The sequence below is a fragment of the Chenopodium album genome, chromosome 19, assembly GCF_948465745.1.
Source record: "Chenopodium album chromosome 19, dcCheAlbu1.1, whole genome shotgun sequence".
NCBI classification, from domain to species: Eukaryota; Viridiplantae; Streptophyta; class Magnoliopsida; order Caryophyllales; family Amaranthaceae; genus Chenopodium; species Chenopodium album.
This window is the reverse complement of record NC_137852.1, coordinates 4,310,553-4,333,180: the sequence shown is the minus strand read 5'-3', so window position 1 is coordinate 4,333,180 and position 22,628 is coordinate 4,310,553. Positions and strand designations below refer to the sequence as shown.

The 22,628-nt window shown below is 35.2% G+C and overlaps 5 protein-coding genes across 5 annotated transcripts; 1 reads left to right on the top strand and 4 right to left on the bottom strand.

Annotated features, from left to right (window-relative positions):
- Positions 1 to 3,265: 3,265 nt before the first annotated feature.
- On the bottom strand, positions 3,266 to 7,142 carry LOC145594519 (proline-rich receptor-like protein kinase PERK8). The gene is made up of 8 exons (XM_081650828.1): positions 6,210 to 7,142; positions 5,317 to 5,706; positions 4,995 to 5,081; positions 4,823 to 4,893; positions 4,546 to 4,628; positions 4,220 to 4,367; positions 3,957 to 4,118; positions 3,266 to 3,854 (listed from the first exon to the last, which is right to left on the bottom strand). Exons 1-8 carry the CDS (start codon positions 6,955 to 6,957, stop codon positions 3,627 to 3,629), a joined length of 1,917 nt encoding a protein of 638 aa, XP_081506954.1. The 5' UTR covers positions 6,958 to 7,142; the 3' UTR covers positions 3,266 to 3,626.
- Positions 7,143 to 8,649: 1,507 nt separating this feature from the next.
- On the bottom strand, positions 8,650 to 11,356 carry LOC145593827 (glucan endo-1,3-beta-D-glucosidase-like). Its single transcript, XM_081650195.1, has one exon. It carries the CDS (start codon positions 11,141 to 11,143, stop codon positions 8,954 to 8,956), a length of 2,190 nt encoding a protein of 729 aa, XP_081506321.1. The 5' UTR covers positions 11,144 to 11,356; the 3' UTR covers positions 8,650 to 8,953.
- Positions 11,357 to 12,955: 1,599 nt separating this feature from the next.
- Positions 12,956 to 16,368, top strand: LOC145595188 (uncharacterized). Its single transcript, XM_081651568.1, has 6 exons — positions 12,956 to 13,317; positions 14,439 to 14,561; positions 15,004 to 15,183; positions 15,406 to 15,487; positions 15,707 to 15,771; positions 15,906 to 16,368. The coding sequence occupies exons 1-6, from the start codon at positions 13,027 to 13,029 to the stop codon at positions 16,206 to 16,208; spliced, it is 1,044 nt and encodes a 347-aa protein (XP_081507694.1). The 5' UTR covers positions 12,956 to 13,026; the 3' UTR covers positions 16,209 to 16,368.
- Positions 16,260 to 18,666, bottom strand: LOC145595187 (protein trichome birefringence-like 19). Its single transcript, XM_081651567.1, has 2 exons — positions 18,175 to 18,666; positions 16,260 to 17,223 (listed from the first exon to the last, which is right to left on the bottom strand). The coding sequence occupies exons 1-2, from the start codon at positions 18,664 to 18,666 to the stop codon at positions 16,471 to 16,473; spliced, it is 1,245 nt and encodes a 414-aa protein (XP_081507693.1). The 3' UTR covers positions 16,260 to 16,470.
- A 752-nt stretch (positions 18,667 to 19,418) lies between these two features.
- On the bottom strand, positions 19,419 to 21,606 carry LOC145595634 (protein trichome birefringence-like 19). Its single transcript, XM_081652051.1, has 3 exons — positions 21,465 to 21,606; positions 21,040 to 21,368; positions 19,419 to 20,216 (listed from the first exon to the last, which is right to left on the bottom strand). The coding sequence occupies exons 1-3, from the start codon at positions 21,604 to 21,606 to the stop codon at positions 19,437 to 19,439; spliced, it is 1,251 nt and encodes a 416-aa protein (XP_081508177.1). The 3' UTR covers positions 19,419 to 19,436.
- Positions 21,607 to 22,628: the final 1,022 nt, after the last annotated feature.

Sequence of the window (22,628 nt, the reverse complement as noted above, 5' to 3'; positions counted from 1 at the left end):
TTTTTTTTTTTGTATAGCATCTTATTGAATGAGAAAGTCCAAGAGTAAATTACAGAGGGAACGAAGAGTATTTATTTATATACAAAGAAGCTCAGTTCTACCAACTAACTGCCAGCTAGGATAATAAGTAACTAATTTTGTTACAAGCCTAAATAGATTGTTATTCTAAGAACCCTATATATTATCAATTTATCATACACAAATTAAATAGTCGAACAATATAATTAAATTAAAGAAGTACACAAAGTCACAAACTAGCGATCCAGGCATCATATTGCCCGGGGTACACACTGGAAAAATAAAAATATGTTGTACTCTATTACTCATTGTTTTGTATGAATTATGTGTTTTTGAACATTAATAGCATTATGTATATCCAATGAAAGTTACTTGGATATTTCAGTATAGTACAAACTACTTGTACTAAGTACATAAAGTATTTGGATGAAACTGAATTGTCATAGACATTAAAAGCACTATGTAGTTTCAATGAAAGCTACATACTGTTTATATGTCAATATAGTACATACGTCATACTCTGTAGTAGATAGTACTTCTTAGTTCTTACAATAGTAAACAATAATTGAATGTGGATAAGAAATACTCTGCAACAAATAAATGAGAGTTCTTTCCTAAATATTGGATGATGACCTTTTTTTTTTTTTTTTTTTTTTTTTTTTTTTTTTTTTTTTTGACGTGAAGCAAAGCTTTTCATTAATTAAGGCATGAAAGATGATATCGTTAATGATTTCTGCACATATATTAGCTTGTGCTCTCTTGGAACATGCAATCATAGTAATTGTTCTATGGCATATGTAATATGTTGCATTAGTGTCTAAGGTCACTAATGACATGTAAATGTGTGGTTTAGATTTTGATATTGCAGCAGAGTTAGCAAATTAATGATGAACAAATTCTGTTTAACAAGGGCTTATTTTAATTTACTAGTATCTAATTATTTTGGTTGAGGTTGAGGTAAAAAAAAATTAAGCAAGTATATTGTGTGACATACTGATGTAGCAATATCATAGACATTGATTAGTTGACTAAATATATATTACGGAGTAATAGATTAACCGTGGATGGAAACTGAAATTTAGAAAGAAATACTCCATAAAATTTATCATACGAGTAATTATTACTCTATACTTAAATAAAAATAAATTAATTAATCTTACATGTTTAAGATTAGGAAAGTCCTTAAAGAATAAGGATTATGAAATTATGTAAATAATACTCCGTAATGAATTTGATAATTAAGAAAGAAACGTGAGAAGTTTATCTTTACTTTAATTCAGTTCGATTCCATTCAATTTAGTAAATGTGAACAAGCGTTAACTTTACTTTTACAAAAATTTTATCTTCATCTTTTATATCAACCCCATTTACGCTATATTTCTCTCTTATTTATCCTATTTTATAATACTATAAAAAATTCACTTTAGTCCTCCCTATAAATTCTCTAAAATTATTTTGCACAACCTAATGTTGCGATTAGTTGAGAAGGATAACTAATACTGTAAGTACTTTTTTTTGGTGTTTAGAGAGCCACAAAGGATGAGGGTGAGAATCAATCCCATGATTTCTTGGTGTTTAGAGAGCCACAAAGGGTGGGTGTGAGAATCGGTCCCATCATAATCTCTTGAAAGTGAGCTATCCCTCTTCTCAATACTGTAAGGATCACATGAAACTGCAATAGGTGATCAGCTTGTAAATTTTACACAGCGCTTGCAGAGTAGAGCATCAATAATTACTCAAACGAACACATCAGTAATTCATTGTCTGACAACAACAAAAATGCACATTACATTACAACCAACAATATGTACTCCGTACTTTCTTACGAGTATCCAAAAAAATATGTATTTCGTACTTTGTTTCTTATACTCTGTATCGTATCCCTCCTAATGTCAACACCACAACATTATATGTAAGGAAAGACATTGATGGTGATTGGCATTTGTATGCAGTTGGACTCTTGGGAGTCGCTCTACTTTAATTTCTCCAAGATACATCATAAAAACTCCTTTATAATGGGATGATTCTATGGTAGTTGTCATTAAAATAATTATCATTATACTAATCCTCTATTGTATGATTTTGATTCATATTTTAATGTCAAAATTAATTATAAATCATCTATCTAATTTTTATAATCATTTACTAATTTTGAGAAATTAAAATGTGCAAATTGATGAAGATCTATCATTTTAGGATAATTTTGTAATGTCTACAATAATAATGTAGCCATTGTAATCACATTTGAACCATACATGTGTATTGTATTATTTGATATATACGGTCTATTTAGTTGATTAAATCATTCCACTAAAATGTATATTTCTTTATTAAAACTAGAAAAATAAAAATTTGTCGTTCTGTTACTCATTTTTCTGTATGAATGGATTGTTCTCTCAAATCATCACAGCTTTGACGGACATCAAGTTAATACTACTACAGTATTTTAATTAACTTAATAATATGCACGTGCTACCTTTTACTAAAAAAACATCAATAGCGCTATGTATATCCAATGAAGGTTATTTGTCAATATATTTGTCAGTATTATACAAAGTACAATAAGTAATTATTGGATGTAACTGAATTGTCATAAACATTGATAGCACTACATATTTTCAATGAAAGCTACTCCATTTTCAATGAAAGCTACTCCGTATATAGTACATAGTAGTATAGTACTCTTTACTAAGTTACAATAGTAATCAATAGTACTCAGAATATCTTTGGCTCTCTTTCATCTCCCTAGTATTATGTACTCGTATTGTTTTTATCCTTGATTTGTACTTTTCTATGCTCTCCCTAGTGTCAACATGGATGTCAAAAAGGATATTGATGACATCCGGTTAATTGTCAGTGGTTTAATTTCTTGTTATTTCAGTTTAGTATTTCTAACCCATAGGCTCGATTTCCCTGTATTTGGGCCAAGATAATGTGTAAACTCTTTATGATGTGTTATTAATGAAATTATTTTAATGTTAAAAGTAATGTAATGTTCTTGTCAATAACTAAATATAATACAAAATATTCCGTACAATAGTAATGACAAACATGAGAGTTCTTTCCTCAATATTAGAAGGTGACAAATTTAATGATTAAGAAATATATACTATATTGTGAGGTTATAATTTAAAAAACTTTGCTCACCTTAATAATAGTGTGCCTGGACTAACATCTTTAATTAATACAAGTATATATTTAAAGTTGTATAAATTACAGTACAAAATTATTGACCAAAGAGCAAGGATATAGAAGATAGAGGAAGATGTGAAATTAGAATTGGTATTAACTAGCACGCCCTAAAACAACCTCAAATTATATTATAGCCAAAGACATAGCTTATCCACATAAGGAAAAAATTGAGTGATACTTTACACTTATGGTATGGAAACGTAAAAGATCTTTACTGAGCCTTTATAGAGTCTATTCGACCGAGCCAAAGAACTAAGTCTACAAGCCCCTTTGGCAATCTTTAAGCATCCTTTCGCTCTCCATATGTTATCGAGTTCAAGGGGATAGACTCGTTGTTCCTTGTAAGCATGGATCAAGTACCTATCTCCACCAGATATGAGATGATTCATAAAACTAAACAATCTCACATTTGTAATTTAGACCTGTCCACTTCTGCCCCTAGCTATTCCACTTCTCCCTCCACTTGAACGGCTACTGTGGCTGTTATTCTGTTCTGAACTGAATTCTTGGCTTCCGAATGCCATCCTTTGGAACATTCTGATTTGTGCTGATTGCTCTCGTGAATCATATATCCCACTTTGGCCTGGTTTCATGCCATTCGATATATCTGATAGTTCGTTCATTGTATCCAATGCTCTCACCACCTTATTTATTAACAAGGCAAAATAAACAAAATCAGTTATCTAAGGGGGAAAAAAAAAAAAAAAAAAAGGTATCCTTTTTGGCATGTTTCCTTGAATCTTTACCTGGCTCATTTTTGGCCTCTTTACAGCTGAATGCCGTACACATGCAGCTGCTGCTTCAATCATCCGAAACATCTCACCTCTATCATAGTTTCCTTGCAATCTTGGGTCAGCAAGTTCATCAAAGTTTTGGTTGTCCAACGCCTCAGTCATCAAAGGTCGAGCCTATATGGTCACATTCACAGCATGTCAAACATTTATCAGAACAGAGACTAACACGAAGAGGGATTTCTTACTCTTACTACAAGATTAGTACCCCAACTCACCCATTCAACTAAGCTCTCATCTCCTAGGGGCCTGGTTTCATCAACAGGCTTGCGTCCCGTTATAATCTCTAGAAGCACTACTCCGAATGAGAATACATCAGACTTTTCAGTCAACTTGCCACTCGATGCATATTCAGGTGCCATGTAGCTGCAAAGAAGCCATATATGACAAACAATTAGACATGTACAAAGCCCTAATATATTGCCAGATGATAATTGCAATGTTTCAACTTATATATAGAGCAGAATATAGAGTAAAACTGGTCTTACGGAAACTACTGACTTGCTACCATGGCAAAAACAGAACAAACTGAAAAACTACCCACCCAAAAGTTCCCATGACTCGTGTAGATACATGTGTGTTGCATTCCAACTCTTGTGCAATTTTTGCCAGCCCAAAATCAGCTACCTGTTTGCAGCAGTAAACCACTGTCAAAGTCAAGGATTATATTTGAACCAACAATTTGAGTATCAGATGAGGCCTTCAATGTAAGAATATCAGCCTATGTTAATCTTAATTGATTAAATATGTAGTAAATACATTAGTGTAACTGTAAGTCACAGTCTTCGAATGAGACAGTCATTACACATGAAAGGGTGTACCTTAGCATCAAAGTTGTTGTCTATAAGGATGTTAGCAGTTTTAATATCCCTGTGAATGATCCGTGGATGACCTGGTGACACAAGACAAGGGAAATGTAAGAGATTGCATCAGAAAGATCAAGAATAAAGATATAAGAACAAGTCAAAACAAAAAAGGATTTCCATGCATTACAATCTTCATGGAGATATGCAATTCCCTTAGCAGAACCACAAGCAACCCTGACTCGGAGGCCCCATGGCATGAATGGTTTATTAGAATCTGGAAAAGTCATAAGCAAGCAGATTTCAATTAACGGTCTTTATTTAAGAGATTGACGGAGTTAAGCATGAAACTGCAGACATGATTTTCTAGTGTCTTATTAGCTTCTGTGACGTTTTACCCACTACCAATGTATACTTGACAGGCAGACAAGGAATGAGTGACAGTCAAGACACATTGGCATGTGTATTACATTAATAGAGCAAAGCGTCACAATTCTTAATAATAAACTTACTGTGGAGGTGGTAATGAAGGGTGCCATTTGCAACAAATTCATAGACAAGCAATCTTTGAAAATCAGTTATGCAATAACCCACAAGAGAAACCAAATAGCGATGGTGCACACGGCTGATAATCTCAACCTCTGCTTTAAACTCACGATCTCCTTGCCCACTGTTATCTTTCAACTTCTTTATAGCTACTTCTGTGCCATCTTGCAAACAACCTTTATAGACACATCCAAATCCACCAGCCCCCAAAATATTTTGTGCAGCAAAGCCATTCGAGGCAGCATGCAATTCCTCGTAAGAAAACCAGGTTTTTGAGTTGCCTATTCCACCAGTATCTGGTGATGAATTTATATAATCACCACCACCACCATCACTTGGTTTCATAAAAGAGGTGCCTGGAAACACAAAGTAAGCTGTTCATTATGTATGCACATGCAGGCTAAAATTTAGCATATATGGTGTTATGAAACAAAATTATCTGATTGTATTTTCCTCATTTTATCTTCATCGTCTGGATTAGTCTGTAATTTTAGCCCTGTCACAGTGTATCATTCATCCTCACCTCTACGGCTAGATGAGAACAGTCGATATTGACAAAACACCAAATAAAATCGAGTTTTTTGAGTGCCCAGTACGCCAATTTTCAGGTTATGTAATTGGGCAGGGGGTTTAAATTTGTATGTCAGTAATCATACCAGAACTTAGACCTCCATTATCAGGATTGCTACATGCAGTATCTGTATGAATGAAGTTGGTAAATTGCATAAACCAGAGCAGGCGACCAACTATAAAAAGTTATTCATATTTGGCTTAATGTTATCAATTTAAAAAATTCTATGCAGCCAAGTTTATGATTATAACCAGAATACAATGGTAAACATAACTACATAAGTGTTACCTGATGTTTGTGAAGAGGCATATGGGGATGGCAACATGTACACTGAATTATGTCGTATGTGTCTTTTCTTCCGCCTTCGCAAGCACACAATGGCCATAAAAAAGCCTATGATGAAAACAGCTGCCACAATCCCAATGGCTATTCCTGTCTTAACTGTTGCATCATTATCAGGAGAGGGACTAGCAGAGGAATTCACGGGTGAAATCGAGGCAGTACTTCCAGATTCTGTTGCTGGTCTTGGTACTGATCTAGAAGGCGTAGAAGAGTCACTTGGAGATACTGGAGGGGAAAGAGTGGACTCGGGTGGCACTGGAGGAGATGAAGAGTCCACAGGAGGAGGAGGAACAAAAGTATCTGGTGGAGAAGAGTCTGGCGGTGTAGGAGGAGCTGGGGGGGATGGAGAAGGTGGTGGTTGGAGAGCAACCGGGGGAGACTGTGCAGGCGTTACAATAGGAGGTGGGGAAGAGGCCGGTGGAGAAGAGTTAACAGGTGCTGATGAGGGCGGGGGAGAAGATGGTGGTGGAGACAAAGGCGGTGAGCCTGGGGCAGGGGGTGGTGAGCGTGGCGGTGTAGTGGCAACCGGAGGAGGGGAAGTTGGCGGCGATGGTGGTGGAGGATTATTGACAGGAGGGGGAGCAGATGGAACAACATTCGGAGGTGATTCAACAGGAGGTAATAATTTTGTAAGGACAGGAGTTAGTGTAGTAGATGGAGGGCTTTCAGGTTGAGAATCTGGGGATGAAGCCATCTATCTTTTCCTAGATTACTCCTTCCCTACAACATGTAAGCATATAAATTCATACAAACATCCCCAATTTTGCCAAACTTTACAAACCTCCAATATTCTCCTTCAAATTCCCACCAAAATTACCAATTTTATGTGAAACCTAATGCACTGCAAAAACCCAGAATTCTCATGCATTAATCAAATTGTCAAGATCCTCAGGAACCCCAAAAAATTTAAAAATTCACTCAGCCACAAAAACTGGAAAAAAAAAAAAAAAAATTCAGCAGCAAGAAATTCAATTCAACCAATTAAAAACCCTTTATAATTCAAATTCAATCATACAAAATCAACAAGATCAACTTTTTTTTCTTTTTTTTCTTTTTTTTTTCTTCAAAGAAAAAACACAAAAATCCAATATTAGCAGAAATTGCTCAAAATGAGAAAAACCCGGATCACCAAACAGAGAAATATTACCCCAAAATATAGCAAACCATAATCATAGGACAACACCCAGTTACCAACATTATAATTTTCCCAGCAGAACTTGATTTGCATGAAACTAAATTCCCAAAAACAAAAAAAAAAAAGAAGCCAACTTTAATTGAAAAAATAGGCCAAACAACAAAATTAAGATACTCAGAAAAAAATACAAAAGAAATAATTACCTTGTTCTTTATTTAGAGGGTTTCTAAATTGAGAAAATGCAGAGTAAATACAGATGTATATTTTCAAAATTCCCAATAGAAAGGAGCATTCTGAATGATAGAAATTAAATTGATTAGCCAAAATTAGCGCTAACAAACGTGGGAGCAACTTCATGAGTGTTAGGAGAGAGAATATAAATATAATTAGTTATTAATTAAGATAATGTTAGGACGATAAATTATATGATTACAGAATCATAGTATAAGAAAAATATATACATTACCCCGTGTTAGCTGGTGTAGGAATGTCTTCAAGTTGACGAAGATTATGATGCTCAATTTCATCACCCATGTTCATGTGCTCTGTTCTTCCCATTTTCTAAGACTTTGGTTTGTCATCGCTTGAAATCAATTACAGGGTATAATGACTTATGAGTTTTGGCCTAGGTTGACTGACGTGGTCTATTATACATTTAGGCGTACCACTCACACAACACTACATTCACATTATTTTTTTGTGTAGTTTTTTAGTCCATAACTCTGCGGTCATGCATCAAGATGCCGATACCATGCATACGTTACATACAAATGAATGGTACATCTAGATGTATATGAATATTGTCATGATTTTGCTCTACTTGGTTTTACTATTAACCAAATCACGTAATGCTAGGTCACGAAGAGATCTCTCTTTGATTTTAGTCATATGTATATGTACGAAGTACTAACTCTGTTATTAATATTCATCTCCTTCTGCTGAGAAGATTTAAGTTTGGATTCTAAATTCATTTCAGATTCTGCAGTTTAGGCCTACATATAGTAAACTTGTCTCAGACAGATATCTGTAGACTGTAGTACAATATGCTCTGAGAGCACATTTCCAAAATTCCCCAAGTGAAGCAAAAAATTTAGCAGAATATTCATAGTATCATCGTCTTCATCGAGCATATGAGAAAGATTTTAAAGTATCAATATCAATATTTTGTGTTTTCTTAGCAATTACTCCGTAGCAAACAATGAGAATTGGGTAAAAATACCAGGACATGTATTACAGTGTGCAAATATTGGATACAATAAAAAACTTCGTATATTTTCTAATGTGTATAACTGTACAATACATTCAAAGCACAGATAATAAGAAACTGCAAATGGCTCACAGGCTCAGCAAATACACGGCAACAAGTTTCAAGAGCGGTATGCCTGGTGATCAAGCCTAAAATGATACATTATTATGGATTCAACAGAACACTATGCTACATTGCTACCAACATATCACCATTGCTCAAGTATATATAAGATGTAAACAACCAGCAGATGAAGCAATCCATCATAACTAATAGATATGCAGTTTAAACAGACCTGATATAACATAATTAGTGATAATAGTGGCCAAACCAACAATGACTGCCCATTCCAAGGTACCCATCTTCATCATCACCCCTGCTGTGAATCCACCAGAGAAGATTGGAGAGGGAGTTGCCATCATCGAAACCTTGCAAATTTCTTATTTTCTCTAAGGCGCTCTCCTTGTTGTATAGCCCTTCCAAAGTATACACAAACCCCTTCCATCCTTCTCCCACTCCGTCCCTTTCCAAAGCTGGCAATGTCCAGTTCACAAGATCTTTCACAAAGCTCACATCAGGAAACAAAGCCTCAGTAATAGGTAATATTGGAAGGACTTGGATTCCGAGTCTACATTCCTTCCATGCAGGTGGTGCAAACCAAAGTCCGCTGTCCCTCTTATTAGCCCACAGAACACCCACCACCTTATTCTCACTGCAAAAGATGTCCTCATATATTCCTTCTCCTTCTCTTACATGCCACCATGTTTGTGCAGCTTGCATCTCCATTGCTACAAGAGATGAACCGACAGAAACAAGATGGGCATCGCCATAAGCCAACCCCATCAAAGCTGCAGAATAGTAGGCATTCACTGCCTCACTTGTGCTTTCCTGATTCCTCCCATCAGCAAATTCTGTCAGCCCACCAGCCCAAGAATGCAGCTTATACAAGTCAAAACATCTCAAGCGAGTATATTGTGAGTTTGCTCGTCTACTCAAATTCATAAAATCAGCCACCATTGAATAAGCCTGAGGCCGGTACTTCCTCCCCCAAACAGGATCAATCTTAGCAAGAACAGCAATTCCATAAATAAAGTACCCCAAATGGTAATGATGATCATTAAAAATTCCAAACCCGAAATCTGCCCCAGAATCAGTTGACCCTTGTTTAGTAACCATCCCACCCCATTTTCCATCATACAGAAACCCATTCCCATTAAAAGTCCCTTCTAACCAAGGCTCAATTGTTTCCTTCAAGTACTTCCTAACCACAGGAATTGCATCAGGATAACAAACTTCCTCAGCAATCAAAGCCATCCTAGCAGCTCGAGCAACCAATTTCCCATAAAAATACGAGGAAGTTGTCGAAATTGAGCTCGAATTCAAACTACTAACATCATTGGAAAGAGCTGAGATAATCTCATCATATGACTCCTCCTTAACACCCTTAATCGAATGCCAAGTAACCGATACCGGTTGAGTCCTCATCAACCATGAATCCCCAACAACACCAACAAGATCTCCATCAATACTCTTATACTTCAAATCATCCAAAACAACAACATTATCCCTATTTAACAACTTAAGATGCAAAGGATGAGCAAGCATTAACAAATCACCCCTCCCTCTTTTTTCCCATCTATAATTCACACAAAATGGTTCATTCAACACAGCATCACCACTAACAGGATAACAAGAACTAAACCTATCAAGAATCGACTCGAATTTCGGGTCCAAATCGGGTAAAGCAGCAAACCGGATAATACCCGAAAACGAATCAGATGTTATATTAGACAAATCATGGGTTAAATTAATAGGCGAAGAAGAGTAAATCACCCAAGTTTGATTATTATTAAGCTTAACAGCAAACTTAGTATTAGAATTATACGAATTAAACGATAAAATCGCATGAATTGTGGAGAATTTAAGAGATATACCTCCTGAAACAGAACAAGTAACAAAAGGGCTTCCTCGAACAAGGAAAAACCTGAGATTTGAAGAGGGGAAATCCACAGTTACACTAAGATCACTAAACGATGAAATTTTATGTGGGGTATTTGAATCTGGGTTATTTGCTGCAGAGATTGTGAAATCTGCGTTGAAAACCTGGTAAAGGAAGGAGTTGTTGGCGAATCGAGAAGGGTATGAGAGAGAAAGTGAGGAGAGAGAGAGACGAATGAGGTAAGGATGGATGTATTCAGGTTGATCGCCATTTTTGAGGACGAAGTTTTGGAAGAAAGAGTTTGTGGGAAGAGGGGAGGAGAGAAGTTCAGAGGAGAAGAAAGTGGAAGGGTCTGGAAGAACAGAGGACTCTGTTTTTGGGAATAGAAATGGTTGATTTCTGTGAAAAATCGCCATTGTTGAAGATGATGAAGGTTGTACGGGTTGTTGAGGAGGAAAGAGAAAGGGAGGTGGTGCAAATGAAAATGATGGTTTTGGGGGGTTTTTAAAGGGTTTGGTGATCATTGATTTTATCTTCCTTGAAGCTTTCTTAAGTACCATGTGGGAATTGTTTATAGGTTTCGGTCCGATAAGACGTTTTCTGATTATTGATAAAAAATACAAAGTAAATGATTAGGTATTACTTAAGCGGTAAGAGATGGAAAAATGGGAAGTTGATCCAACAATTGAGGGAAGTTTCTAACTTTGTATTATAGGGGTGGAGGGAGAGAAAGAAAATGGCATGATTGAAAGAAGGTTGGATTCCAAGGTATGTGGGGAGAATGATAGAGTTTGATTATGGGAATGTTGATGTGATATGTGTGTGTATTTGTGGAATCATGTAAAGGGTGTTTTACTTTTGAGAGTTTGAAAGTGTGAAGCAAGGGATGGTGGAAAAAAGTGAAATACCTTGGAAGCAATGTTAAGGGATTGGATATTCTTGTAGTATGGTTAAGGTTGACATTTAGCATAGGATTCATATGATGACTTATCGTTGATCTTTTACCTTATATTTGCAGTAATAGCTCATGTAAAATTTCGCAATTCTTTATCTTTAATATCTACATTGTTATTAATAATAATGAAAAGTTGAATATTCAACCACCTATTAGAAAGGATTACGGTCAGTTATTGGGATGGGAGAAGGTTGGGCCTTTGGGGTGGCTAACAAAGTATGAAGGTCTATCGTCAATAGGGAGATAGATGAAGATTTGTGAGAGGGAGGGATTGTATGTAGTGGTGGTTGACTGGTTGATGGTGAAGGGTAGGTAGCTTTTAGTGGTTGTGTTGGATTATTTGATGTCGCTAATGGCTATGGCTATGGCAATGTGGTTGTGGTCTTTAATTGAGCTATTGAGCTACTAGCTACTAAGCGAGGGAATTAGGGAGAACTAGAGGAGATAATGCTTATTTTCAATGGTAAGGGTATAATTGAGTCAAGTGCCCAATGACTTGGGGGCAATTTTACTGAAAAAAGGGAAATTTAGCAATAAAGAAAATCAAATTACCTATTTTTAAAATTTTACAAGATGCTATTCAAAATAGAGCGTTGTAACTTTTATGTCACTTTTTGCCCCACTTTACATAAATAAATACAAGTAGGTAAGATTAACATAATAAATTGTACGTATAAAATGATAATAAGATCCCAATATTAGATTAAACTTCTTGGAAATATTCCAACATTTGATATAGGAAACCCTTATAACTAAGTATACGTAATTGATAATCCATTGCAATTTGGTTTGTTCAACTAATATTTTAAGCCAATGCCAAATTGTCAATGCTTAAACTTTAGTCCTTGTGGCCATTGACAACTATGATGACTTAATACATACAGTAAATTGTTTTCATACTTACATAAGTACAAAATTGTAGTTAAATTAAATTATAAAAAGATGTGTTTTAATGGCAAACCATGCTTTTTATATAAGCATGAAAACAATTACAATATTAAGTCATCATAGATTCCTAGTTCCCAATGGCCAAAACCCAAAGGACTAAAGTTTAAGCATTCACAATTTCACAAAATGATCAATTTTGTTGTAAAATGCTACATTTAAAAATAATCAAAGGAAGTATGATGTAGCATTGTAACATATTATGAGTACAACTAATATACCAGTATTTTGTAAGAAGAAAAAAAACATACCGAGTACACAGTAACTCGTATAGTACGGAATAAAATCAAACTAGGCCATATTGGGTTGAGCTGCCTTGAGCAACTAAAGTCTAAAATGGTCTAATGACATAGTGGCCGAACCATATAGCCTAAACGATCGAACCAAAAGCAGATTACCTAAATTGGGTCGAGCCATTGGTGATCAACTCAACCTGGGACAAAAATATCCAGATCCTAACAAACTCAACTGTCACTGAATTTCACCAACAATACAACATCCTTCGATAGAAACAGACAAACACAGAAAGTGAGAATCACAGAGATGGCAGGACTGCTAGCATGGGCAGCCGATGTAGTAGGCGCAAATGAAAGTGGTTCCGATGTTTCCGACGACCCCAGTTCGATTCCCCTCATTCTAACCCCACAACAACAGCAATATCTCAATGAATTGAACCAGAAATCAGCTTCTCTTACCCGTTCGATCCAAGATCTACGGCTTAGACTCCCTCCCTCTGACATCGCACAACGTCTCCCTCATCTTCATGCTCATTCCCTCGCTTCTAATGCTGCTCTTACTCTTCAATTGAACTCCCATTCTTTCACTCGTGAGCAGGTAATTTCTTCGATTTTTCCCTTTATTTTATGATTTGGAATTGGTGTATTGCTTAATTTTTAAATGGGGGTGCTTATTTTTGGGTTAATTGTTTGATTTAATTTCTGGGTGTTTGATTTTTGGTTGTTAATAGGGTTTTTTCTTGGGAAATTTTGAATTTTTTTTTTTTTTCCTAGGGGTTTTAGTTTAATTGCCGTATTCATTTTAATTTTTGCGGTGATTTGTGGTTATTGCGCTTATAATTGTTATCCGCGAGTTTCTGGGGATGTGAGTTTTGTTGCAATTTTGTAAATTTTCTGATCTGCTATTCAAATGTTGAAGTTTGATCATCTTTGTATCTGAAATTTCCATGGTTACTGCAATCTATTACTGTTATTTTAATTTTACCCTTTTCAATGCTGCATTAGCATGACCATATTGATATCTGGTTTTATGTCTGAATTTTTCCTAGTGAGTATGGTTGATTCAATGTTGGGGATTGAGGTCATTTGGTCGATTGAGTCGGTGCTTTGCAGCTTGATGCTTAGGCTGTGTTATTCTCACCTAAAACCATGAACTTATTTTTTTGAACCTAGACATCACACTCCCTTAAGTACATTTTGATAGTTTATGATGTGCTGCTTCGCCGCAAATTGCTCATATCAGCTTCTAGGATTTTGGAGCTTTTTGATACAAATGATTCGATTTGGTAGGCTTTGTTTAAATATTACAATAACTCATGCATTCTTCTTGTGCATCTGATCTGTGTTGGCAACTTTGTGATCTTAGGTTTGATTGTACTTAATTTTTTTTCCATTATTGAACTCCTGAATTCAGTTGATTGCTTGATGAAGGAATTTTAAGTTTATATGGGGGTACCATGTCATCCCTTTTGCTATTTAAACACTAATACAGTTCTTGATAATCTGATCCATCTTTGTTATTGGAATCGGGGGGTATTTCCTTTTCAGTAACTAAATGTCTTTGATGGTGATTTCCTGTTTGCTAAATCAGGGATGTGATATCCGAAAGGACAAATATGACTTATGACCAGTAATCTGTGCAAAGTTTCATGAAAGAATTATGGGTAATCGTAGAAGCTTTCTTCACGGCTTCATTGTGTGATTGACTTTGCTGATCAGGCACAACAAAGGGAAGCTAAATTGCTGGAAGAAAATGCTGCTTATGAAAAAGAAATCACAAAATGTGAAGCTAAGATTCAAGAGAAGTTGCAGGAGGCAGAACAGTTCCAGCAGAAGTTGAAGGTAGGCTTGATTATTCAAGTATATGGTTTTATACATATTGCTTATGTGGAAACAAGTCAAGAGAGAGTGAGAGTCTTTATCTGACCTGTCACTGCCCACGCTATTGTTAAGGGTAGTGAGCAAGCATATGATGTGGAGAATTAGCTTCATTTACCATTGCTTGACTGAAGTAGTAAATTTTTCTGACAACTAGTTTCCTGTTATGCCCATCGATCTGTTAAAATTAGTCACAATAAGATTATGAATACCATGTTTTCATAAATAATATCAGATGAAAACTTGGAAGATACAAATTCTTCTAATTGTCTTGGAGTTGGTCATTGATCTAAAGTTTGGTACTCTTATCCAAGTTAAGGTTTACCCAAACTAGTCTTTACCCATATCTGCTGCTTTCCATTGGCTAATTTAATTGCTAAATCCTTTCCTTCTGCTGTTATGACAGGAGTTGGACTCAATTGAGGAAAATGTGAAAACTGAGTTGCAAAAAGTTCAAGCAGCTTCAAGTGCCAGTCAGTCTGAGAAATCTGTTGTTCAACATGAAAAAGAAGTGGACACCGAAGCTGAAGAAGATGCTTCCCGAACTGCTTTACTTGAGAAATTGGAGAACCAGAAGAAAGAAATGGTAATGCTTGCTTCTTCTTCCGATATGCTAAATTGCTAAACACTTATACCACTAAAATTAGAATATAGAGAACAAAGCTACAGAAAGGGTTGAAAAAGGCAAGCATTTTTTATTTGATGGAAGATAGGACAAAGGATTCAAATTGCAGTTTTATGTACATTTCCTGCATGTTCATTTGACTGTTATTAATTTCCTATCTTCCCTACCTCGTAATTCTTACAGCAATTAACGGAAGAGAAGATTCAAATGTTGGAGAAGAAGTGGGCAGATGTTCAAGAAAAGGCACTTAAGCAACCTTCTCCAGGTCTGTACATTAGAAGTTTAAAACTATAACTCTTTAACCAGCTAGCCAGCTACATGAGTTCTCTGATTGCTGTCTGTGTAACATTTTCTCCGAGGTTTTAAAGCTGATGCTTTAACGTTTTATCTTAGCTTAATAAAATTACATACTTGATATTATTAAGTTTTTGCTATCGACATATCCTTGAGTACCTCACATTTTGGTGAAATTGATGTTCTACAGCTCAGAGAGAAAAGGCATTGGACAAGCAGCTTCATAGCTTGATGGAGCAACTGGCTGCAAAGCAGGTTAGTTGTCTGTATTAGCTGAGGCATTAGTTTTGATATGTTATCTGAGAATTTAAAAAAATAAAAAAATCACTCGTCTTTGATGTTCTACTGCTCTACTTGTGTTGATGTCTGATCTAAGATTGTTTTTCTAGGCTCAAGCAGAGGCTCTTATAAATGAGATCCACATCAAGGAGAAGGAGCTTGAAAGATTGAACACATTGTGGAGAAGAGTTGAGAATACCAAGGAAGCTACTGCTGCTAGGAATCGCTTTGCAAAAAGTGGTCCAACCTATGGTTATGAAACTGACGCTGACCTCGATGGTCAAAACAACCTCCCGTATTACTCTGGTGGTCGTTCTGAATACCGGCAGAGGCTCAGGATTTTAAGGTCTTCCTTTGTGCTTTATGTCTTTTTGCTGCACATAATAGTCTTCATCAGAATTTCATTCATTTGAGAATGCTGTTCTTACTTCTTAGGAAATTCGAGTTTTAATATGAGGATCACGTTGTGCATAGAATAATTGACGAATAGTGAATACCATGTATGAGTAATATGCCTGATTTGTAGTATCACCAATGTAATGATATTGATAGCTAGAATACATAGTATTACTTGAACTCTGACTGCAAATTTTCCCTAAAAAATATTCTAGCAACTGTCAAAACCTTGAGTAATAAAAATACAGTTTCCCTCATTTTCTGCTGAACATCATCCCTTCAGTCTAGCATCTGCAGCAGGAAATCACTCCAACTGTCAATCGGCCCTGGCAAGCACCAGTGGACACAATCACTGGGCCAGGTCAGATTGGCCGGGCGCCCGTATGTACTCGGGTGTCCATCAGGCCGCAACAACATAATCTGGGTCATATCAAGGAGTTGTAAACTCAGCCCGCGCTGCTGGGCCAATCTTTGGCCCTCCCTGAATTCCTCCATTTGGGCCGTGTACAGCTCCAAAGTCTCTCCTTCTACCTTGACCTCATTACTTTTATAGGGTCTTTTCCTCAAGCAATCTCCTCCATGATCCCACTCACCCCCTTCAAAGTGACCGGGAACAAAAGTTCTCATGTACACTTTGCCCTTGAAACTTTCCCTCTCCAAAATGGCCTTGAATGCTGTCCGAAACGCATTCCGGAACCCAAACGAAAGGGAATATTCTGTTAGGTTATCAATCTCACAATAACGACAACCCATAAATTGTCCTTTTTCGTAGTATATAAGAGGTCGGAAGAACCATTGTCCTGCAGATACAATAACATACTCATACTTGTCAATTTCATCCTTCCAAACATCATCAGCCTCGTCGAGATGAAGTCCCCAGAAGGTCTTTCCTGTTCGCCCATTGGGATCTTTTTCGATCGTTTTCACAAGGTATGGACTCCATAGTATAACTAATGTGAAGTTGTACGATTGATAGTACCAGCGTTTGAAATTATCATCTTTGCTAGTCGAGACATCTAAAGGGTGTTCAACCTGTAAATTTTAAATACACATACAAGTTGAAAAATGATTTACAGTAAGTATTTTTCTATAATTTCTCAAAAATTACACTGGTATAATAAACTATCAATAGATAAAGAGTGGTGGGTGACGAACCACATGATAAATGAGGATTCTTGCTGTCAGTCTGACAGTGAAATAAAATGTGCAACTGCACAACATTACATGCACCATTGTCATCAATTTGGGGAAAGGACCATGTTCTATTCTTCATTACTCCTGATTATGACACTCTTACCCAACTTCTACCACTAATATGATAAATTTGTCAAAACCCTTAATTAATGACTTTTTACTTACGTAAAACATTCCATTGATTGATAATGTCTATATCCCGAACGATGATTTTAGTTGTTAGCTTGATTATTTCTCATATAAATCTAAATCTAATGTTACTATAAGCATAAATGATCTCAAATACTCCATTCGTTTAAAATTAGTTGTCACGGAAATACATGCACAATGTAAACTAAAGAAAAGATACTACTCGTAGTATACTTTGATGTATATTTACACAATCAAATAACTTTACCAATGTATGTGATCATTGAATGTCTGTTACTGGCAGTCAAATTATATAAATAATTGAGACATTATTAGACAGTAAAGTGGTAAAATAGCGAAAAGTATGCTACTCAGTACAATACCATTTAAATAGTCTAAGTATAGTTTGTCACTGATAACACTGTCGGCAACATATTCTAATACTCGAATTATTAAATCAACAATACAAAATTACTAATCTTCTAATTTACCCATTAAACTAGCTAACATGGACAAAAATACATCAAAATCTCATATGAATTCAAACAAGTTTCTAACCAAGAACACTAAACAAGTTCGATTCAAACTTTATCAATTAAACTAAGCTAGTTGACATCTACTCGTAAAACAAAAGGCGAACACGAGCAAAATTAAACTTACCCGAGACAAGAGGCAGATCAAGGATTGCATTTGATTCCTAGCAACAGAATCACCAACAAAAGCCATAGACTTATTCTTAACAATTTCAAAAAACTTAATCGGGTCGAAAACGGGTAACTCACAATCATTAGGCTTCCACCTCCACTTCATAAACTCGGAATCGGGTCTACCATACTTCATACAATTTTGATGTTCTTGAATTACCCAACAAGTTTCATTTGTATAATATGGAGCATCCATATTTGGGATCCAATCACCCGAATAAAGATCACATTTTTGAATAGTATTGCCACTTTCTGTCGGTGGAGCTCCTTGTTCTTCATTGTTTATGTAAGAAGATGAAATAATTGGATTTGAAGGTGTTTTGATTGATATATTTTTGACTAATTGTAAAGTTATTATTGTAAAAAGAATTATTGGAAGTGTTATTTGGAATACTACTTTTTTGTTGAAGCTACGATATTGAGTTTTGGTTAAGTGTATTGGTTCCATGATTTTTTTTTTTTTTTTAAGAAAGTTGAGTGATTTAGTTTCCCCTTTTTATTTATTTATATATGGTTTTTTTTTTTTTTTTTTTTTTTTTTTTTATTACCTCTTATCTGTGATGTATTCAGTGCACCCTTAATCATCTGACATGTGGCAGTAGATTTTACTTTTTTTTGGATAGTCTATGATAGTGATAGTGATAGTGAAATGGGACAAAGTGAAGCAAATGCAAATGGTGAAATGGTGAGTATGTTGTGGAAATTTCTTTGCCTCTTTGTGTTTTATGCCGTTAGAGGCGTAGTCTTGACTCTTGAGTGCACCTAGCTCCGGATAATTTTCTAAGAATAAGTTAAAGCATTAGTTTTGAAAAAGGCGATAAAACAAAGACTCGCTATTAAAATGTCTATCTATACAAGCTAATTATAAACATAATTCAAAATAGAAAGAAGAAAATATTGTTTACAACAAATGAAAAACAAGACAACGTTCTTTTTTTTCCAAGTCGGTGAATAATACTCTATTTAATAATATACTATCTTGTAACAAATCAGTTCCTCTTTGATGTAACCTCATTTGTAACGAATACGAGTAGATTATAGTGCAACAAAATGGAGAAAAGAAAAATGAATCTTGTATGATGAATTGATCATGTATCAACCTCTTTTGAAACAAATTGGTCCTTTTTATACAATTAAACAAATTATACCAATTGCTAAACTTCTTCATGCATCATGATTAACAGTATATAAGTAATATAACCCCCTTTTAATCTAATCTTAGTGAAGATTCTTCTCTTCACTCTTTAACATCTCAAGCAAAAAATCATTCCAACTATCAATGGGCCCAGGCAAGCACCAATGGACACAATCACTGGGCCATATTCCATTCATCTTGGCCGGACGCCCATACACACTCGGGTGCCCGTCGGGCCTCACCAACATGAGCCGGGTCATATCGATGAGTTCGAACTTAAGCCCACGTTGTTGGGCCACACTTTGGGCCTCCTTGAAAGCTTCCATTTGGGCTGTATACACCTCCATATTTTGTCCATCCAAAGGCAATTCATAGCTTTTTATGGGACTAGTCCTTTTGCAGTCCCCTCCATGATCCCAATCTGCTCCTTCAAAGTGGGAGGGAGCAAAGGTTCTCAAAAACACCTTTCCTTTAAAATTTTCCCTCTCCAAAATGGCCCGAAACGAGGTTTGAAACGCGTTTCGATACCCATAGGAGAGGGAATATTCCTTGAGATTATCTATCTCACAGTAACGACATCCCATAAAGTTACCCTTCTCATAATAAATAAGGGGCCGGAAAAACCAATGCCCCGCGGATATGATAACATAGTTAAATTCATCGATTTGGGTCGTCCAAACATCATTGGCCTCGTCGAGGTAGAGCCCAGTAAAGGTCTTTCCAGGTTTGCCATTTTGGTCATTTTCTTGGGTCTTGACTAAGAATGGGCTCCAAAATATAGCAAGTGTGAAGTTGGAAGATGGGAAGTACCAACGTTTAAAATTATCATCTTTTGTAGGAGAAATATCCAAAGGATGTTCTACCTGTAATAAAATAAACAAAACATTGAACAAACAACCTTAATTGAAACATTGTCACCATTATTCTTTTGGCTCAACATAGTAAACTAAATCAGATTATGATATAGTACATCATATTATTAAATGATTTTGACACAATTACCTAATTATGCATTTCCTTGGATGCTTTATTAGAAGAGTGTGTTAGTTCAACTAACCTTGTCTTTTTACCAGAACTTTTGCATCTATTGTTTTGCTTTTTGTCAAGACATTCCAACATACATATACAAAATTCAGTGTATATCATATTGCAATCTGTGGATATATATGTATGATGTAATGAGGTTATTCCACCTCATAGTATACTTTGAACTTATAATTAATATTTAATGAACCAGAATTTCAGGTCAAATGGTCAATCTAACCTCGTAGTACACTACGCATATTAAGTCAATATAGTTGGTGATCATATCCAATGTAATAACTAATTTCGAATGAAGTAGGTTAAATTAACCTTTATGTAGGATTCTTCTATATCTACAAGCTAATTATACTTTTTATTCATTATGGAGTCAATCTGATCATCAAGAACAATCATATGGGAAATTTAATTGCACTCTAACCACATAAATTCCGTTGACTTTTATGCTCCACTTTTGCGTTCTCACTTTTATCTTACCTTATTTGACCACTAGATGTCGTTCTCTGCTCAAATTTAAATTCAACAAAAAAAATACGTACTCGTAAATTTTAATTTAGTAATACTTAATACAATGCAATTTTACATATATTGCAAATTATAAATTAAAAAATCTTATGTAGTAAGCAAAAATTAATGATTAATTACCTGCGATAAGAGGCAAATCAAAGATTGCATATGATTCCTAGCCACAGAATCACCAACAAAAGCCAAAGACTTGCCCTTAACAATATCCAAGAACTCATTCGGGTTAAAAACGGGTAATTCACACCCGTTTGGCTTCCATTTCCACTTCATAAACTCGGTATCGGGTCTACCATATTTCATACAATTTTGATGTTCTTGGATCACCCTACAAGTATAATTTGTATAATACGGAGCCTCCATATTCGGGACCCATTCGCCCGAAAAAAGATCACATTTTGTAACCGGGCTAGGTTTAGGGCTTGCTTCATAGTGTCTGGATTCGATCACAACTTGATCATCATCATTAGTAGTAGGTAATGATTCATTTTGAGGTAAAGTTTGTAATAATTCATCGTTATTAGTGTGTAATGACTCTAATGAAGTACGATTAGTAGGAGATTTCTTGAAAGAAATGTTCTTGGATAATTGTAATGTGATTATAGTAAATAAGATTATTGGTAATGAAATTTGTAACACAAGTTTAGACTTGTAATTACGTTTTGGAATTTTGTGTATAGGCATTTCCATGGAGGAGAGAGAAAGAAAAAGTTTGAGTTTTTTGGGTGTTTCTATGGAGTTTTGATGTGATGGGTGGAAAGAATGTGCATGTTAAATTTTGTCAACAAAATTAAAAAATAATGAGTATCATGCTAAGTAGTCCTTATAATTGTTTATTTATAATTAGTAGCATGTTACTAATTAATTAGCTTGATTTAGAATATTATTGGAGATGGAAATGATTAATACGGATTAGTGGTGCAATATTTAAATGATCTAATTTAATAAATTGACTTTTACTTGATTAATTAATGATGTAAAAAACTAACGTGCTAGTTTGATTTTGATGTAGTTCAGTAGTTGAAATTAACCAGATTCAGATTAGACTATGATGAATTGATAACTAAAGTAATTGAAATCAATTTTGCAACTTTAACCAAAGCCAAATAAATAAATCAATTTTGCAACTTTAACTAAAGTGGAGCTTTAATTGTCTCACATCACTTTCATACAAATTGTTCTTGAAAATTCAACTTGCTTAACTTTAAAATCAAGGAATTTTTTTTTTCCTTTTTATTAAATGCATCAAACTTTCAGACTTACATGGTATTTAGATCTTAACCAGTAGGACAAAATACCCTCAGTTAAATTTAACTCATATTAAGCTGAACTAAAGCCGATTTAAATGATTATTTATCACTACCACGTTCAAATCTATCAACATAGCACGTCCCGTAATAATTGAAAGATAGGAGATCCAATTTACAATTATAATTGAATTTGTTGACATATACATACTTCATAGTTGCCAATTTGGAATATATCAACCGGTGCCAATAATGGTAAATTAGTGGCAATATTTTCCTATATAAAAAGTTGTAGTACATCACTACATGTGAGCTACTAAGAATAGAATTGTCGAATGAAGTTTCTGGGATATCTGCTTACTTCCAATATTCCAGCTAATAATGATGATATAAAGATTCATTTTTTGTTTTTAATTTCAATTCAGATTTGAGAATCAAATTAAAACTACTGACAAATTACAAAAT